The following is a 17,156-nucleotide window of genomic DNA, read 5'->3' on the forward strand; positions in this document are numbered from 1 at the left end:
CACATGAGGAACAGGTGCAGATGATCACAAGAGTGGTAAAACAGGGCAACGGCATAGAATAAAGTCGCAGAAACACAAGGAGAGAAATTCCTAAATAAAAAAAGAAAGAAAAGAACTCAGAGTATCTAACCGAACAGAACACAAATCCAAACAAAGGGAAAACAGAAAATCAGGTCCAAAAACAGTCCTTTTCAATAATTTAAAGTAGGACTGCCCCAATATTAAGAAAACATGCGATATGCAATAATGTTGTTGAATGTTGAATGTTAAATAGACATAAACGGACGCAGAGACCACGGACAGCCCCACAGTATCTTTAATTTATTATCTAGTGCAGCAGGGCTCCATCTGATTGGTCATATACAGTCCCTGCCAAAAGTCTTGTCACTTATATATTTTGTAGAAACAACAGCTTATAACCTGACTTTTAATTAATCCATTGGTTTTAGAAATGGCTCATATGAAAGCTAAAACCCTCCCAAATTATGTTTAATATACTAAAATAAATCTGCTTCACTGAAGAAAGATTGATCATTTAATGAACACAGAAAGGTCAGATTTTGGCGAGACAAAAGCTTTGTCGCCTACAGAGAGTAATGTGAAAATTGAACAAATCATTTACTTCAAATACAAAAATATGTTGCATAACATCAGTGAATTAAATAGTGGTGCTGTGAGAGCCATATTTAATATCTTGTATGACTTCCATGAGCTTGAAGGACTGCATCCATGCGGTTTGACAATGATTCATACAATTTATTGATGAAGTCATCAGGAATAGCAAAGAAAGCAGTCTTACATGCCTCCCAGAGTTCATCAAGATTCTTTGGTTTCGTCTTCCATGATTCCTCTTTCATTCTACCCCAGACATGCTCAATGATGTTCATGTCTGGTGACTGGGCTTGCCATTCCTGGTGCACCTTGATCTTCTTCGCCTTGAGGAACTTTGATGTAGAGATGGAAGTATGCGATGGAGCACCATCCTGCTGCAAAATTTGACCCCTTTATGGTTGGGAATGTAAGAGGAAGCTAATACTTCTTGATATTTTAGGCTATTGATATTGCCTTCCACCCTGCATATCTCTCGTACATCCCCATACTGGATGAAACCCCAGACCATGATTTTTCCGCCACCAAACCTAACTGTTTTCTGGTTGAATCTCGGATCCATGCGGGCTCCAGTAGGTCTCCTGCAATATTTGCGGCGGCTGTGATGTAATTCAACCGAAGATTCGTCTGAGAAATCCACCTTCTGCCACTTTTCCAGCGTCCGTCCTATTAGCAGGCTGTGGGCCTTGACAAATGCCACATGTTTTTTTAATTGCCTTTTGTCTAGTGCTGGTTTCTGTGAACTGATTCGACCATGGAGGCCATTTCGAGACAGAATTCTACAAACTGTCCTGGTTGACACAGGGACTTGAGGTGACCAGGCCTGGTGGAACTCTGCTGCAGTGGAAAAGGGGCTGGCCTTGGATTTTCGAGCCAACAAACGGTCCTCCCGAGCAGTTGTCTTGCGGGGTCTGCCGGACCTGGGCTTGTCAAAAACATCTCCAGTCTCTTCAAATCTTTTTCTTATCCTTTGTACTTGACGCTGAGACACATTGAAGGTGTCAGCCACCTCAGCAGTGGATCTGGTCTTCAGCCTCTTGATAATCAACGCTTTGGTCTCAGGGTGAATCTTGGGCATGTTGTCAGAGGTCAAGTTGCAGTTGATGTGAAGGTCTGGTGTGCTGGGGTTCTTTTTATACACACCCACTAATTGATTGATCAATTATTGATCACAGGTGAGACTGTAATCTACGATTGGGAGCATCATATGACAAGGCGACAAGACTTTTGTCTTTGCAAAAGCTGACTCAGTGGGCTTTACCAAGCTGTGAACGTTAGAATGCTTTTCAGCAGTTTTGTTTGGCAACAGAACATTATTTCAAAAGCTGTTGGGATTGAAATAAGCCATTTCTTGTAAAAAAAATTGATTACAAATATATTTGAGGGGAACTTAAGGTCAACTTGTACCCAGGCGACAAGACTTTTGTCAGGGACTGTATATTTACATGCAGAGTATGAATGCATGATGCATTGAACACCATTTATCACAGTTTAAGCTGTCTTTTTCAATAAGTATATCATGCATTTTGATATCGTCGATGACAGTAAATTTTCGATATATGATGCAGCCCTAATTTAAAGTTTCGGGGCAGAATCATGACACATGCGGATTTTGTAAAAATTAGAAAAGAAGTTTAGTCTGTCTCGGGTCACAATTTAAGATTTATGGGCTAACTAAGATTGAACCTTTTGAGGGGACTCTGAATTTGCCTCCCAACATCCTGTTAATGAAGGATAGAGAGAAAAGTTTTTAAGCTCTTTACAAGCTCTCCGATGTGAAAAATAACACTAAGAGGGAATATGACCAGTGAAGTGGAATTGCAAAAATGATTTACCAATTATATCTTATAATAACATTAAGATCTTCAGACATTTTTTGACTTTAGATTTGGAGTTATTGTGATATCAATATTTTCTGGCACATATCTGACATGGAATGACTACTGTGTTATTGGTTTATTGGGCCAAGGTATGGTTATATTGCTATCCAATTCTGTGACAGCAATCAATTAGATACTATTGCAACACTTGAACTATAATATTTAAATGCTATAAATATTGAACCAATACCAGTAATATCTTTTAAATGGAGAACATGATACTGTGTAAGATGACCACTATAAGTTGACCACTGAGTGGGCACAGACAAATATTCTTTTGAGTAGTTAATATAAGAAATCATTCTTTTAATGCTGACTAATGTTATTTTAGTGCTGCTTAATAAATTGTCTTTACACACACATTAACTTGCATTTACAAACATGGCAAAAGACAGAATTTAAGTTTTAAGAATATATTCATACTGTCCATCATAAATATTTTTTTCAATTACGTATAAACTGAAATGAAAAGTGCAATAGAGATGAAATTAAACATTTATTTTGTATATATACGCGCTGCTCCATGAAATTAAGGGAACACTTAAATCACACAGGATCTCTATTTACAAAATACTCCTGTTAAAAATCTTTACTGATGAAAATTGTGTAATTCATTGAGAACAAAGTAATTTAAGAAGGGCCACTCAAAACCAGAATTATTAACCCCTTGAGAGCTTGATTCAAAACTACACCGAAATCAGAGGAAAACTTTGAAATCACAGGCTGATCCAACTTTCATCACAACAGCTTGTAAAGTTATTCAGGAGGGTGTATGGCCACAGCGTGCCTGTATGCAATCCCAACATAGTCTGGGCATGCTTCTGATGAGACGGCGGATGGTGTCCTGGGGGATCTCCTGCCAGACCTGGATCAGGGCATCAGCAAACTGTGGAGGTACTTGGCGGTGACAGATACACGGATAAATAAGTTAATTTACTGAATAAATTCAGTAAATGAAAGAATGAAGGCAGTCCTATATTCATGCAAATGGTTAATGTTGGCTTGTAGCTCGTCCAATTTGGGTCTGAGGGAGCGCACAATAGCAAGGAGGATCACTACATGACTCCTGTTTAAGTCTGGCTCTGATTCCACCTTTCCTTTCCCCCTTCTGGTTACTATATTTTTGTAGTGGACAGAGTCGCCATGCTTGGATGAGTGCCTGTGACCTTGGGACAAGTGTTAGGTTTGATGGAATGGTGATGAGAAGACCGAGCTGCGGCACAAATTCTCTGGAATAAGTGACTCTTCGTCTGCCTGCGAGATCATTGGTGTTAGGGGTTAGTCCATGGATATCCATGTCGATGTTCGGGTAAAGACAGCAAGAGAGTTTGTGGTGTATTATTGTCCTGCTGTCACGGTTGTAAGCAAACAAAGACAGGACAGAGAGCTGGATGGATACAGGCATAAGAAAGTCGCTAGAGAAGCGTATGGAGGAGGCAGATGCCAGAGTTTTCACTACAGAGGAGAACTACTGCAACAGTGGTACCCATCAAGCTGCCATGGACAGTACACAACATCCTCACAACTCATACTTGGAAAAAAGAATTATCTCCTACATAGAGTCGACGATTGCTGTATAAATTCATTGTTGCACCTGCACATCAAACCAGCATTAAATATTAGCAGAACTTCAATTTGGACATTCAATACGTCTCTGCTTAACAGTGACCCCTTCTGCACATTTGTAACTTATCTCAGTTCTCACGAGAATCAAGTTTAAAGGTGTATTCACACCGAATGTGGCGTTAATTGTTCGCGCATCGACATTACATACAAAGTTAACAACTCTCGAGTTGAAAAATGTAAACTCCTGGCACCAACCCGAGATAGAGGGTGATTAAACAATGTACTGCTCAGAGCCCTTCTCTGGTGTTTTCCACAACACGTACACCACAAGAGCTTGAGTTAATTCAGCCAGTAACTTTCTTCCGCTGGCATCCCCTGGTGTTTTCACAACATGTACAGCGCAGCAACTTGATTGCTTCAGCCAGTAGTCCTCTCTTCTAGAGGAGAACAGGCAAATACTCCCCAGAATGAGTTACATCCTATTAACTCAAATAAACACAAATGGTCCCGTGGCTCGTAAACTTGTGTTGTCTTCAGTGGGAACACACCGTTAGAGGAAAACAGGAAAAATATGAGGTCACTTGGCAAGAACACATACATAAACAAGCACCCACGGTCGCAGAGTGAAAGCTCTAGTGAATAAAAAGACTAAACTCAACTTAGATCATACCAGACACAAAAAATATATATTTTTACTAAACAGAAGTATTACGAGTCCAGTCCAAGTCCAGTCATCTTCTTGCCCACTAGTTGAAAAAACCGGAACAACAATGGTAGGATCATAGTAGGCTAAGAAAAACATGTTTTCTCCCTATTTGTGGACAACTTTCTTCTGTAGCCTCATTTAGTGCCCTGCTAAAAAACCTTCACATCTGCCGGAGCTTGCCCACACAGTTGGACAAGGAGCTAATTTTTTTGAATTAATAACAATGGTAATGCTCTTATAATAAAGCCAAAAACAAGACATTATCAGCTTGACTTAAGGTTGTGAATGTATTTCAGGAAAGGTCCTCAGACAATAGGGCCTGGGGAACTATATTCGGTCTATATAGCAAATTATGTTGGACCATTTTTGCACTTCAATCAGTGAGGAACATTTTTTCCAGTGCCCTTCTTTGTACAAAGACAAATGAAAAAGTGAACTTTAACTAAAAGATACTGCAACGAAGCCACACATAGTGCACTATGTACTTATTTCACTATATACACTAATCCTCAATGTAAGGTTTGGATAAGCTATTCTGCAGACATTTTGTAGCACAGAGCTAGCAGCTGTGTGCCACAATCTGCATTGCAGTCTGGAAAACATTCTCAAACTCTCAATTCCATTAGACTGTTGCTTGGTAATATTGAGTGGCTGGGGAAGCAGGGACAAATATCACACATATATTCAATAATAGAGACAAAAAAACCTGCAGTACTAATGTTTATACTACTTATATTAACTTAATTCTATATCCATGGGAGGCTAAAATATTCCACTGAAACAACACCATTGGTGGGTCAGATTTGGGGATGTTGCTAGAGCTGCTTTGAAATGACTAGGGTCACTTTCTGCTTCTCAGCAAACTGGTGTTCCGTCTCTCCCTACAGGTAAATTTTTTCTTTAATGAAGATATGACTTTTATACTTTATAGCATTGCATACGTTGCAGTTTTGACTAAACTCTTTATTGAGTATATACTATTTACACACTTTTTTCAATAATTTCAAAGATACTCTTCTTTATTCTAGTCTGCCTTCAGTGGGCACATGTAAAATATATTGTTAACTTCAGTGTAAACCAAGATCTAACCAAATGCTATCAAATGGAGCTCTCACTGCGTTGAGTCAATACATTGGCAGATCAATTTCAGAAGTACTGCCTGAACATCTTTGTATTGACATTCACAGACAGGACTCTGACTCTTACCAGAGAGATGGCCAGCAGGTGAATAGGGGTTGGAGTCAGATCATGGTTTAGTTCACAACTGAGTCCCAAAGATATGAGAATTTCCGTCAAGACTTCATAACGCAGTGCATTGCTGACCTTCAGTTCATCAAAACATTCAGTCGTCAAATTCTCAGGTGCAATTTCCAGGTGGACCTGCAGACAGGGAACAAAATTTGAAGCATTGTCTTACATATAAATTAAATTAAAACTTAATCAAACAATTTCTACTCCAATACTTAACAGTAATTTGATTTTTCAGCTATCACATACAATTTTGTAGACCAAATTGAATAATGTGCTCCACAAAAAACTCAATTGGATAATGAAAATTAACCATATTAGATGTTTTGCTAATTTGAATATTATTAATAAGAAAATGTATAGTACATATTATGACAATCTAACCTAAATAACAGACTTGGTCTATTCATAATATCTTTAGCATAGCACAGTGCATTACATGTTTATTTATTTATTTATTGTTGTTGTTAAGGGGATGCTGGGTTGGGGTGGGGGTAGAGCACATGGGACGGGAATTATGTAGAATACATTTCAAATGCTGACTGTGAATTATCCTGCTTTCTATTGTGTGTGTAATTTATGTTATGAAGATGGAGATATCCAGCAGATCTTATAGATATCAAGTCAGTGTGCATTGCAGTGTTAAAGCTCAGAGGTGAGCTCGTAATCTTAAAACCTGTCACGGACTGGAAAGTGTGTTTGAGACAAGAGACAATTTACTTGCTGTATAATGTGGCAATTCCAATATCCACAGATTTGCAATTTTACAAATGGGAAAAATGTTATTATTATTATCATTATCTTTATCATTCTTTGCTGTTTTTTTTGTTGTTCTTTCTCTCAACACATTAACTGTGATTATGCCTGCAATTTATTATCTTTATCATTCTTTACTGTTTTTGTTTTTTTTGTTGTTCTTTCTCTCAACACATTAACTGTGATTATGCCTGCAATTGAAATGTGATGCATGCAACGCTGCTCTTCTAATTGACTTTATCATGAAATGTATGTTTTGCAAAAAAATAACAACAAAAAAATGTATCGTACTTCTTAGATTTTTACTATAATTAAATCAAATTTGGTATTCAGCCTGGGGAACAACATTTCCATAATAAATGAGCAAGAGTGTTTTTTTTTTTTTATAAATGGCCACAATTCACCAAAATATCTTCCCAACAGGCGAGGCTTAGCATTTTCTCTTTAAAGGGGACTTATTATTGTTTCCCTGCTGTCAGATTTTCAGGTTTATATGGTTAGAAGCTTTTGGAAGTTCGTCAGTATGCCTCTCTGAACTAACTTCTTGGGTTGAAAAGAAAAAATTTATATTAGTTTCCCTTTCCTAAAGAAAAACACACCAAGCAACAATGGATAGACTTTCTCTTTGCGGGCCAACAACAACCACAGGCAACCATCTTTGATGGTTCCGTAACCTTCGCAGAGGACGCAGTGAACAGAGCCAAACATTAAGCGGGATTTGCAGCTTGGCCTCTGCTGAAAGATGGGGCTGGTCCCTCTGCTAAAGGGCTGTGATGAGGACCCAGAAACACAAGCAGTACTAACATATCAAATGAATGTTATCGTTTCTGCTCACCTTGATATCGCTTTTTACTCAAACACATCACAACAGACACATCCAACACAGGACAGAGGAAGCAGGATTGACCCTAAACCCACAATCTTAGTGGAAACACATTTCAGCCATCACATGGTATGTGTTGGCACATAGGTGTCCTATTGATCATCTACCAAATCTGTGGGCACACAACACTGAAAGCACATGCGAGAAATAAAGGTGTGTTTGTCATGTGGTCACTAAAATTGTTTGAATTACTACTGAAGTAAAAAAAATGACGATTAGTTTATAAAATAAATATTTATAGCAGTTGACCAAGAGACTGGACTTGCTGGCCCAAAACAGCAGACTGGGCTTTCTTGCGAAGGGGATGCAGGAGCTGAATCTGAGCGTTAAAGGAAGAGTATGAAGAAACTAAAGTGTTTTCTGAACATTGGAGCCTGCAAACCTTTTCGAGGTAGTGACTAGGGTTGTGCGATATTAGGGAAAAATGAGACCACAGACAGCTCCACAGTTGGGTGAAGGCGCAGAGCCCGGTCAAAGCACCACCGACATATGTTCTGGTGCGATCCTAAATAATATTTGGAAATACTATATTGATCGTTGAATGTGGGTATGGCGTATTACTCAATACCTGCCATCTTATTCCATAGCTCAATTTGCTTTATGAATTTTAAATGTATTATTTTTATTGTAAAACACCAAATTTGGTATGCATTCTTGGAGGATTAAATACACATTTCTTGAGCCTCACCCATAGGCGGCACCACAAATAACAAAACTGTATACCTCAAACCACAGATCAGAATTTCAAGTGCTGTTCAAAATCATAAATCAACATATTAATGTACTAATGGCCAGGGCTTATCATGTCTTTCATAATAACAATAAAAATAAAAATAGAATCAATAATTTTTGACATGTTTATCTTTGTAGACTGCTACAATTATCACTTTGAGTAATGTCAAATGTCTTTACCTGACAAAGGACAGCTTGTCCACCATCTTGTTCATGGGTAATTCTGACGATTACCATATCCCTCTGATGAGCGACCTCCCCTTTCAGCTCTCCCCAAAGCTCCACTTCCCCTCCTCCCCGAGTATCCCTGACATAGAAGTTCCCACTCGCCAACACGCTCAGTTCCAGCTCTGTGCTGTCTTTCTTAATGAAGTTCAGCCTGTTGACCATTCTTTGCCTCTCCCTGACTTTCAGACAAAGGCCTGCAGGACACAGGGTAGATGTAAGCCCCAAGACCCTGCCACCCTGGCTAAGGTAGGTGAGAAAGCGGGTCTGAAGTTGGGGGGTCAGGGCTTCCTCTTCTGCCACAACCAGGAGCCTGGTGTTGTCCATCCATGGATGGCTCAGAGCCTGCTGTGGTTGGAGATGATATATTACATGGTTTTCCATGTCTATACATTCTGATAAAACTTGGCAAACAGTTTGAAAACGCTCCTGGCAACCATCCGTGTACACCAGAACATTTGGTGGTTTGTTATTACAGTCAAAACCCCCACTTTGACCAAAAAAGTCTCCAGTGTCTTGGTGATGTTCTTCCAAACTCTTAGCTCCACTATCCAGCTCAACCGAGTTATCATCAGGAAGGTCTGGAATGTTCTCCGCTGATGCATATTTAACAGAGATGATGGTGCTGTTTTCCAACTGCAAACATTCATGGCAGCTGGACAGGTGGAGGTGGTGTCCATGGCTCTCCATAAGATGATTATCCCCCATGGAATGAACTTCAGAGTCACCAACCAGTCTTATATCCTGGGTACCATGGAGTGGCTCTGACACTCTTCGTTCCTCAGTCCTCCTCTTTGCCTGTGGGGTGAGGAGAAGGCTTCCTTTATGGCTCTGTGTGTGCCGGTGGTCAGCTAATAGGTTACAGGGTAAAGGTTCAACAACACCCTCTTTAGACTGGGTACAACAGAGCCATTGAGATGTCACAGTCTTTGGTTTCTGTCGACATTGTTTCTCCACCAGCTCACTGAGAGTAGATTCTTTGAGGACAACAGCTAAAGGAATGTCACAAAAATGATAAAAAATATTAATTATCAGTGGAGTCTGAATTACAATTCGTACAGAAACAACATATTACAATTATTTATTTTGACAAGGTCTTAGAAAGGGTAAGGACAAACCCTAACACCCCTAACCCAAACCGATTGATTATATATTGGTTAATTAGTTATGAATATACCTCAAACTGAATTAAGTAATTTTTCCACCAACTGGTGAGAGGAAGAAATTGCTCAGGAATTAGGGGTGGGTACCGAATTCTATCCTTTAAGGGTACCGATCAGGAACCAATTTACGTTAAATCAATCTGTGCCTAATTTCTGTACATGCGAGCGCATCAGGGTGAGAGATTATGTATACATGAGTGAGAGTAAAAGAGAGAGTCTAGTTAGATAAAGAGAGAGAGAGAGAGTAAGACCATGTCACTCAACTCAGGAACGTGATCAAGCAGAGCTTATTTCTGATCAGTGCACACAGTCAAAGTGTTCTCAAGTGTGGCTACACCTTATGAAAATGACGGTCACCATTTACTTCTATTGGATTAGGCTGCAATGCTGTTTATCCCTGAAACTCCAAAAGTGTTTTTTGGACTAAAATACTCCACCCACCCCTCCAAATGCATAGAGGTGAAAAGATAATGAGTGAATTTGTATTTAACAATGAACTATCATTATAAGTAACGTTATGGCCGAAACTTAAATATGAAACCAATACAGTAGAAATGTTTTAGAATGATCATGTCTCCTCCTGGGGAAGGTGGGCATCTTTGGGGTTATTCAGAGAGAGTAAAGTACTGGAAAAAATTACCGTTGGATAGGGGTACTGAATTCCAGATAATGGTACCAGTTCAAATGTGATTAGTAACCAACCCTATCAATTAAATATGTGAACATTTTAGAAAACAGTTACCTATTGACAGATCCTGCATAGAAAAACCGTTGTCACTTATCTGCGGTATTGATGAATTTTACGAAAATATTGTTTCCACTTTACAAAATAGAACATAAAGTCATACATTAAATAATATGTATATTGCAAGATATTAATACACAAATAATATGTTCTAAAGCATTATGAAAAGTCAAAAAATTATAAAAAGGGCAAATTTGTTATATAATTAGAAGTAACATACGGACTATCTTTGAAGGCAAAAGTCCATTGTCTAGCTGGAGGCAACCTTCTAGAAAAGCAACTCCCAGACGAATGAAGTTATCGACAGTGCTCTGAGCCACCACCCTGAAGGGCTGGTCAGGGCTGTAGGCCAAAGGAAGACAATAATCGGACCACTTCAGCACCTGCACATAACACATACCACAAGTTAGCTCACACACTCCATTGTTCCATAGCACAGGAAAAGCCGGTTTGATTAAGTCCTATTAACTGTACTGACAGGACTACATCACAGGAGTGATTTGTAAGTAAGCAATTAATTTCATGCTAGCAGCTGGCAGCATTCGCTCAGAATTTCTCCAAGAAATGCACCAGTCTTAGTCACTTTCACTAAGTTGTCCATAAATTAGCTGTAAGGACTGTACAGAATGTTTAATTCTGACTGGTAAACGTAGAAGTAATATACCATTTAAAGTAAAGATAAGAGTTGATAAATTTGGGCAGAAAAATACACAAATGTGAATACATACACTCAACTATATATATATTACTGAATAATGAAATTGGTGTTAAGGAATTGAGATCAAACCCTGTCTGCTAAAAGTAAGGTTTGCTAAATAACAATAATAGCTCTGACAAGTTTATTTGTAAACTTATGCGTGGGGCATACTTTCTTATTCGATATGTGACGAGAATGGCAGCCCACTCTGGATGCTGTTGCTTCTATGATGAATGAAATATTCTCTATTTGTGGACCACAAACCAGAGAGGACCCCAACAGCACAGTCCATTTGCTGAGGTCATCACATGCCTGGGGACAGAAAATAAATCAAAAACTTCATTAGACATTTTAGTTTATAGAAACGTGGTAATATTCAATGGCGGATCCTTTGTCGCCTTTCGCGTCAGATTATGGTGGTGGACCATGACAGAGGTGGCAGCTGATGATGGATCCTAAATGGCGGCAGTGGACAATGACTGTGGACTATAGTGGCATCCGATCTTGATGGTGGATCATAATCTTGCTGGCTGCTAACCATAGACTATGATTGCAGCAGGACTGCTTGATATATAGTATTGAAGTTATCCTTATGTTAATTATCCCAAAATGTTTACCCTCATCATTCCTGCAAAAAACTTTAATCTTGATGATGTTCTCCTTGACACTTGACATCTATCTCACTTCTGTCTGTCCTGGGAGAGGGATCCCTCACATGTGGCTCTCTCTAAAGTTTCTACGTATTTTTACCCTGTTGAAAGGTTTTTTTTTGTAGTTTTTCCATACTCTTGTTGAGGGTTAAGGACAGAGGATGTCTCACAATGTATCAAATTGTGATTTGTGATTATAGGCTATACAAATAAAATTTGATTGATTGATAATTTTCCGGCTGAAGCAATTTTATGCAACTAAACAAATGATTGAAACTTCTTTTTGAATGCAATTGTACACAATCATGTTCATTTTTAAGTTCAGAGTACAAAAGGCATCAACATCCCGAGTATGACATCAGCTAGTTATACCACTCAACTAAACACTGCAAAACCTTATTCAGCATTCAGTATTTGCTATGAACCTAAGGATCTGAAGTTGGGGTGTGCGATATTAGGAAAAAATGCGATATCGATAGCAGAGACCACAGGCAGCTCCACAGCTGGAAGAAGGCGCACAGCACCACAAGGTCCAGAGCTGACACTGGGGAGCCATATACAGCTCCACTAAGTCCACTAACAGTATTAATATGGGTCTTTTCTTACATGTTTGGATGGTGAAAAGTATTTTTTTAAAGTTTCTGAATAAAGATTTGACTCATTATTAAAAGTATCGATCATTATGTGATGATCAGTTTTGATATTGTGAAGACAAACAAATCAACTTTTAAACTCCAGCGACGTAAGCAAAAAAGAAAGAAAGAAAGAACAAAAGAAAGACTGTGTGTGCGCTGTGACTTCCCTCAGGTTCTGGGATAATAAGTAAGTTTCATAATTCGTTTATATAATCAACCGCTCATAATGATGAATCTGACTCGGGACAATCGTGATCACTAGAAGTTTCCACAGTAGAATTTAGTCGGAGGAGGCGGAGCAAGATTTGACGTCACTCCGTCAAATCTGTTTTTCAAATTCTGTTTTCTCTCTACTATCTTCTTATTATCTTCTTCCGCCAATGATTCACTGACGGAAAAACCTGTCAATGATCTGAATGTCTTTCATTCATCATGTACAAGATATAGGGAGAGCACCTGACTAAATACCTCAGAATCTCAGTAAATGACCCTGTCCCTGAGACACTCTCTTAAAGACAGTCGTAAGAAATGTTTATTTTTCCAAAGCAAGAAAAATCTAATATTGGAAAAGGGAATGTCAACTGTGCAAATAGACAACTGACAAGGACCAAATTCTCAAAGTAGAGTGAGTATGTTATGCTCTTGTTTCTAGCTGATCGTGGATAGTGGTGGTGGTTTAACTATAAGTTGAAGTGTTTTGTGTCTTGAATAGTTATTAGAGGCCGAGCACTCATGCTAGCGAATGGAAGGACGAGGAGGTAACAAGGGTTTACCAATCACATTGATTTTTGTCCCATGATGATGACTGATCAGCTGAAATAGATTCTATAGATCTCCGATCTTGGATCTTAGAGTCCAGTATCACACTGACCGACCGACGGAACTGAAACATCCCAGAACAAACACAAGCATATAATAATTCTGTTAAATTCTATAGATTAAGGACATCGCAGTTGTCTTTGAATTTAATAATCCTGCAGTTTTGGAGGATTAAATACGAACATGAGATATAACAAATTCCTTCATATTCTGATTGTGTGAAGCGATTTATGAAAAAAGATCTCAACCTTAATTCACTATTGTCCTCACTATCACTCACTGTATTATCCGCAGCAGTGTGTCAGTGCATTTACTTTATTAATAACATCCCTGCTGTGGAACCCAAAGGAAATCTGTCTTTCTTCACCCCCACCTCACTAACAAACACCTTGATGTCAGTGTAAGAGAGTTTTGCTTCTTCTTCTCATTGCTGATAATTAAATATTCATGAAATGCCTTTCGTTGACCATTTATGGGTGAAAGTGGGAGTGTAGAGGGTGGACTTTGAGGCAGATCCACGTACGTGTGGAGTTTGATTAATTAAGTGAACATTGCGTTCTTTTTAAATCTGATTTGGGGTTTTTGTGCGCACAAACACATTAAGTATGAATACTACGCAATGTTTTAGAAATTAGACCCCTGAGCATTGTACAGTGGGCCACATGCAGTCCTTTGGCTGTCCCTAACCAGCCTGTGTGAGGTCAAGAGGAAATTAGGAATCAAACTTAAAAAGTGCACATGCACAGAATACAGCTACATTCCTTTATTTTGAAGGCAACTTTTGTTTTTTATGAACATGGATTCTGAATGCAAGCAAGCGTATGCTGCTTCACTGAAATGTTTTGGCAAACAGTTTAGGAACGCTGTGAGTTAGCCGTTGGCCCTCAAAAAAGACAAACTTCTAAGTATTTATTTACTGAAGTCAAGGGGTAAAGATGTGAGCTTAGTTTGTGGAGAACAGATGGCTTGTGTTTAAGATTAACAATTTGAATCGCCATCTTAGATCTTGAATTTGCTGTTGATGTCACTGCAATAACCAATGAGCTATATACCAAACTGCAAGGCAAAGGCCTATTTGAGCATGAAATGTATAGCCTAGTGAAGGCTTTCATGAGAAAGTTGCAGTTTCTTTCAAGCCAGTTGGAGGGTAACATTGTTAACCGCATGCCAAAAGAAGCCACACCATCAGCTGATCACCTAAGCAGGTACTGATCCATGTTAGGGGCACTGCATGGTGTTTTCAAGGATATTTCAAAACAGTTCAGAGTGAAATCTACATGATATCTTCTCCCTTCATATGCAGTGTGGATAATGCACCCAGTGATGTTCAGCTTAAACTCATTGCATGTTAATGAAGAAGTGTATCAGTAAACAGTTAAACTTACTACGACTCTGCCTCCATGGCAACAGTTTCACTTGGTGTTTAGTTAGTTTCTATACACCCTTCACGAGAATACAAAAATAAATGAATAGGTACCAAACAATACTGAAGTTTACTTTGCGTTAATTTGATTCACTCCAGAGTTTGAAATACGTATATAAAAACACATTGAAAAAACAAAGTACAGCCAGGACATCAGGTTTAAAGTGACTGGAACAAACCAGATTTATGAACCAACATAAACACATGCGTTTTTGTTTAAATGAAGCACGACTGAGATAGACAGACGCAGACAAGGTATAAAGTATCTCTGCAAAAATATCAGATTTCCAATAAGTAATTTGAATTAAACAGCTCTAGCAATCTAAAAGCACTGAGAGAGGACATAAGGAAATCGACAGTCCACCCTTTGTCACTCTGGGGTATAGCTGATGTTATAAAATTGTCTTATATCAGCCATATCATTGAAGTTTCCCCAGAAATGGTTTAAGGAAATTTACAAATTATTTATTAGCTTTTTATTGGGGAATAAGAAGCCTAGAATTATAATCTTATATTATCATAAGAAAATGGCCATGCCTAGGAGTAGGGATGTCGCGATATGAAATTTTGGTGCCACAATTATAGTGAGAGGAAATATCACGGTTTCAAGGTTTTCACGATCATCGATACTATATATGTCCATCTTTAATACTTGTTAGCATACAATGCAAGATTCTCACTGTCATAGGCATATACAAATTTAAATGTAGGCCGCACGACTTTTCCAAAACCTATCGTCATCTCAATATTAAAATGCGTGATATACGTATCGCAAAAGACTGCAATACATTCGCCATGCATTCACGTTCTACATGTCAATATATTTGGCCAATCAGATCAAGCCTTTTTCAAGCATTTTTCGTCAATGAATAATTGTCCGAAGAAGATAATAAGAAAAGAATAGAGAGAAAACTGAGATTTGACGGAGCCACTTCCTCCCGAATTTATCCACTTCCTCCCTACTAAAATTGTACTGTGGAAAACTATTAGTGATTACATTAGTTTCTCATTATGAGAAGTTGATTATATAAAATGATTGTGTAGCTTCTTTATGATGTACATATTTCTCATTCTCACTGGTAACGGATTGTAAAATAAGACTTATATGCATCAGATGTGCAAAAGAAGCTGTAGAAACACAAACTGATGTTTGTTCATGAAGTAAGAAAGGAAAAATTAAAATAATGGTTTGTTGTAATTATAAACCAGATATTTAATGAATTTCTGGAATACTAAAAGATTAAAATACAATCATTTCAAAGATATAGCAAAGAAACAGTCAGCAATGCATGAAATAACAAAGGTAAATAATACGGTAAATTTTTTTTACCAATGTTGTTTATTGGAAGGGTGGTGCTACAAAAATAGTTTTATCCAAAGAGAAAGGAAAATTTTAAATAAGGATTTGTGATGATCAAAATCAAGTTAATTGAGCATTACCTGAAATACTAAACGATGCAACAAATATATTGCAAAGATATAAAGTTGTTTTTTTTGCCGCTCCACCTATCCGTTTCACTCTACCGAAAAGGCACACATAGACATGCAATCCATGAGAGCTAACTTTACTGCTGTACATATTCCATCGGGGTCAAAGAATGGTGGCTGGCAATGGAGATTATTTGGATTTTACGAACGCACCCCAGTATCCAGTTACCATTGATTATATCCATGTTAAATCATGTAATTTGACTGAACGTTATCTAAGGTATCACACCTGAGGATCCGTGAGATAGACAGCCTTGTCTCCCAGCTGAAGGAAGACAATGTCCTCGGGTGGAAGTGAGCCGAGATATCGCCGTGCATCTGCTTGGACTTCAGCTGGCGTTGCTCTGGCTGGAACTGAGGGCGAGCTTGAGCAGAAGCTGAAGGTAAAGCTGCTGCCTTTTAGTCTGGAAAGACTGTTGCGGATCAGAATCGAGTAGCACTTGTGAAACCGCACCCACATGTAGACGTAGCACAAGGTTATTAACATCTTAACCAACATGCAGGAAGAGAGCCATTGTGTCTATTATTAATGCGTCAATTAAAATTATTCCCAAATGACAAAATGCTGCAAACGTATCAGCTTTCAAGTCTTCGAAGACGGGTTGACCGCAAGCAATGACTAGACAATCACTTCCGGTGCAAGCTACTACTACTTCTTCTTCTTCTTCTTCTTCTTCTTCTTCTTCTTCTTGTGGTGTTTATTGGCGGTTGTCATATCTTCTTATACGTGCACTACCGCCACCTTCTGGACTGGAGTGTTGAACAGTAAATGAGGAAAAAACAGGACTAAATTAAAATATATTTGTTTTCTTCAGTCCTATTCCTCTTAAACAGTTCATTAGAAGACGATATGTATTCCTTGATGTCTTTCCTAACAAATGCTTAATGTAATATTTAGCTTTTTGTATTTCATTGGTAGTGGACTAGTGGC

The 17,156-nt window shown here is 38.5% G+C and overlaps 1 protein-coding gene across 1 annotated transcript in view; it reads right to left on the reverse strand.

Annotated features, from left to right (window-relative positions):
• Positions 1-16,873, reverse strand: part of hlcs (holocarboxylase synthetase (biotin-(proprionyl-CoA-carboxylase (ATP-hydrolysing)) ligase)) — a 30,436-nt gene extending 13,563 nt beyond the window's left edge. Inside the window, exons 1-5 of the mRNA XM_062405721.1 lie at positions 16,455-16,873; positions 11,382-11,522; positions 10,734-10,896; positions 8,561-9,597; positions 5,968-6,141 (exon numbers count right to left, since the gene is read on the reverse strand). Of these exons, the coding sequence (XP_062261705.1) occupies positions 5,968-6,141; positions 8,561-9,597; positions 10,734-10,896; positions 11,382-11,522; positions 16,455-16,724 (1,785 nt within the window). The 5' untranslated portion in view covers positions 16,725-16,873. The remainder of the gene's footprint in view (positions 1-5,967; positions 6,142-8,560; positions 9,598-10,733; positions 10,897-11,381; positions 11,523-16,454) is intronic.
• Between the last annotated feature and the right edge of the window lie 283 nt (positions 16,874-17,156).

This window comes from Platichthys flesus, chromosome 15, assembly GCF_949316205.1.
Source record: "Platichthys flesus chromosome 15, fPlaFle2.1, whole genome shotgun sequence".
Taxonomy (NCBI): domain Eukaryota; kingdom Metazoa; phylum Chordata; class Actinopteri; order Pleuronectiformes; family Pleuronectidae; genus Platichthys; species Platichthys flesus.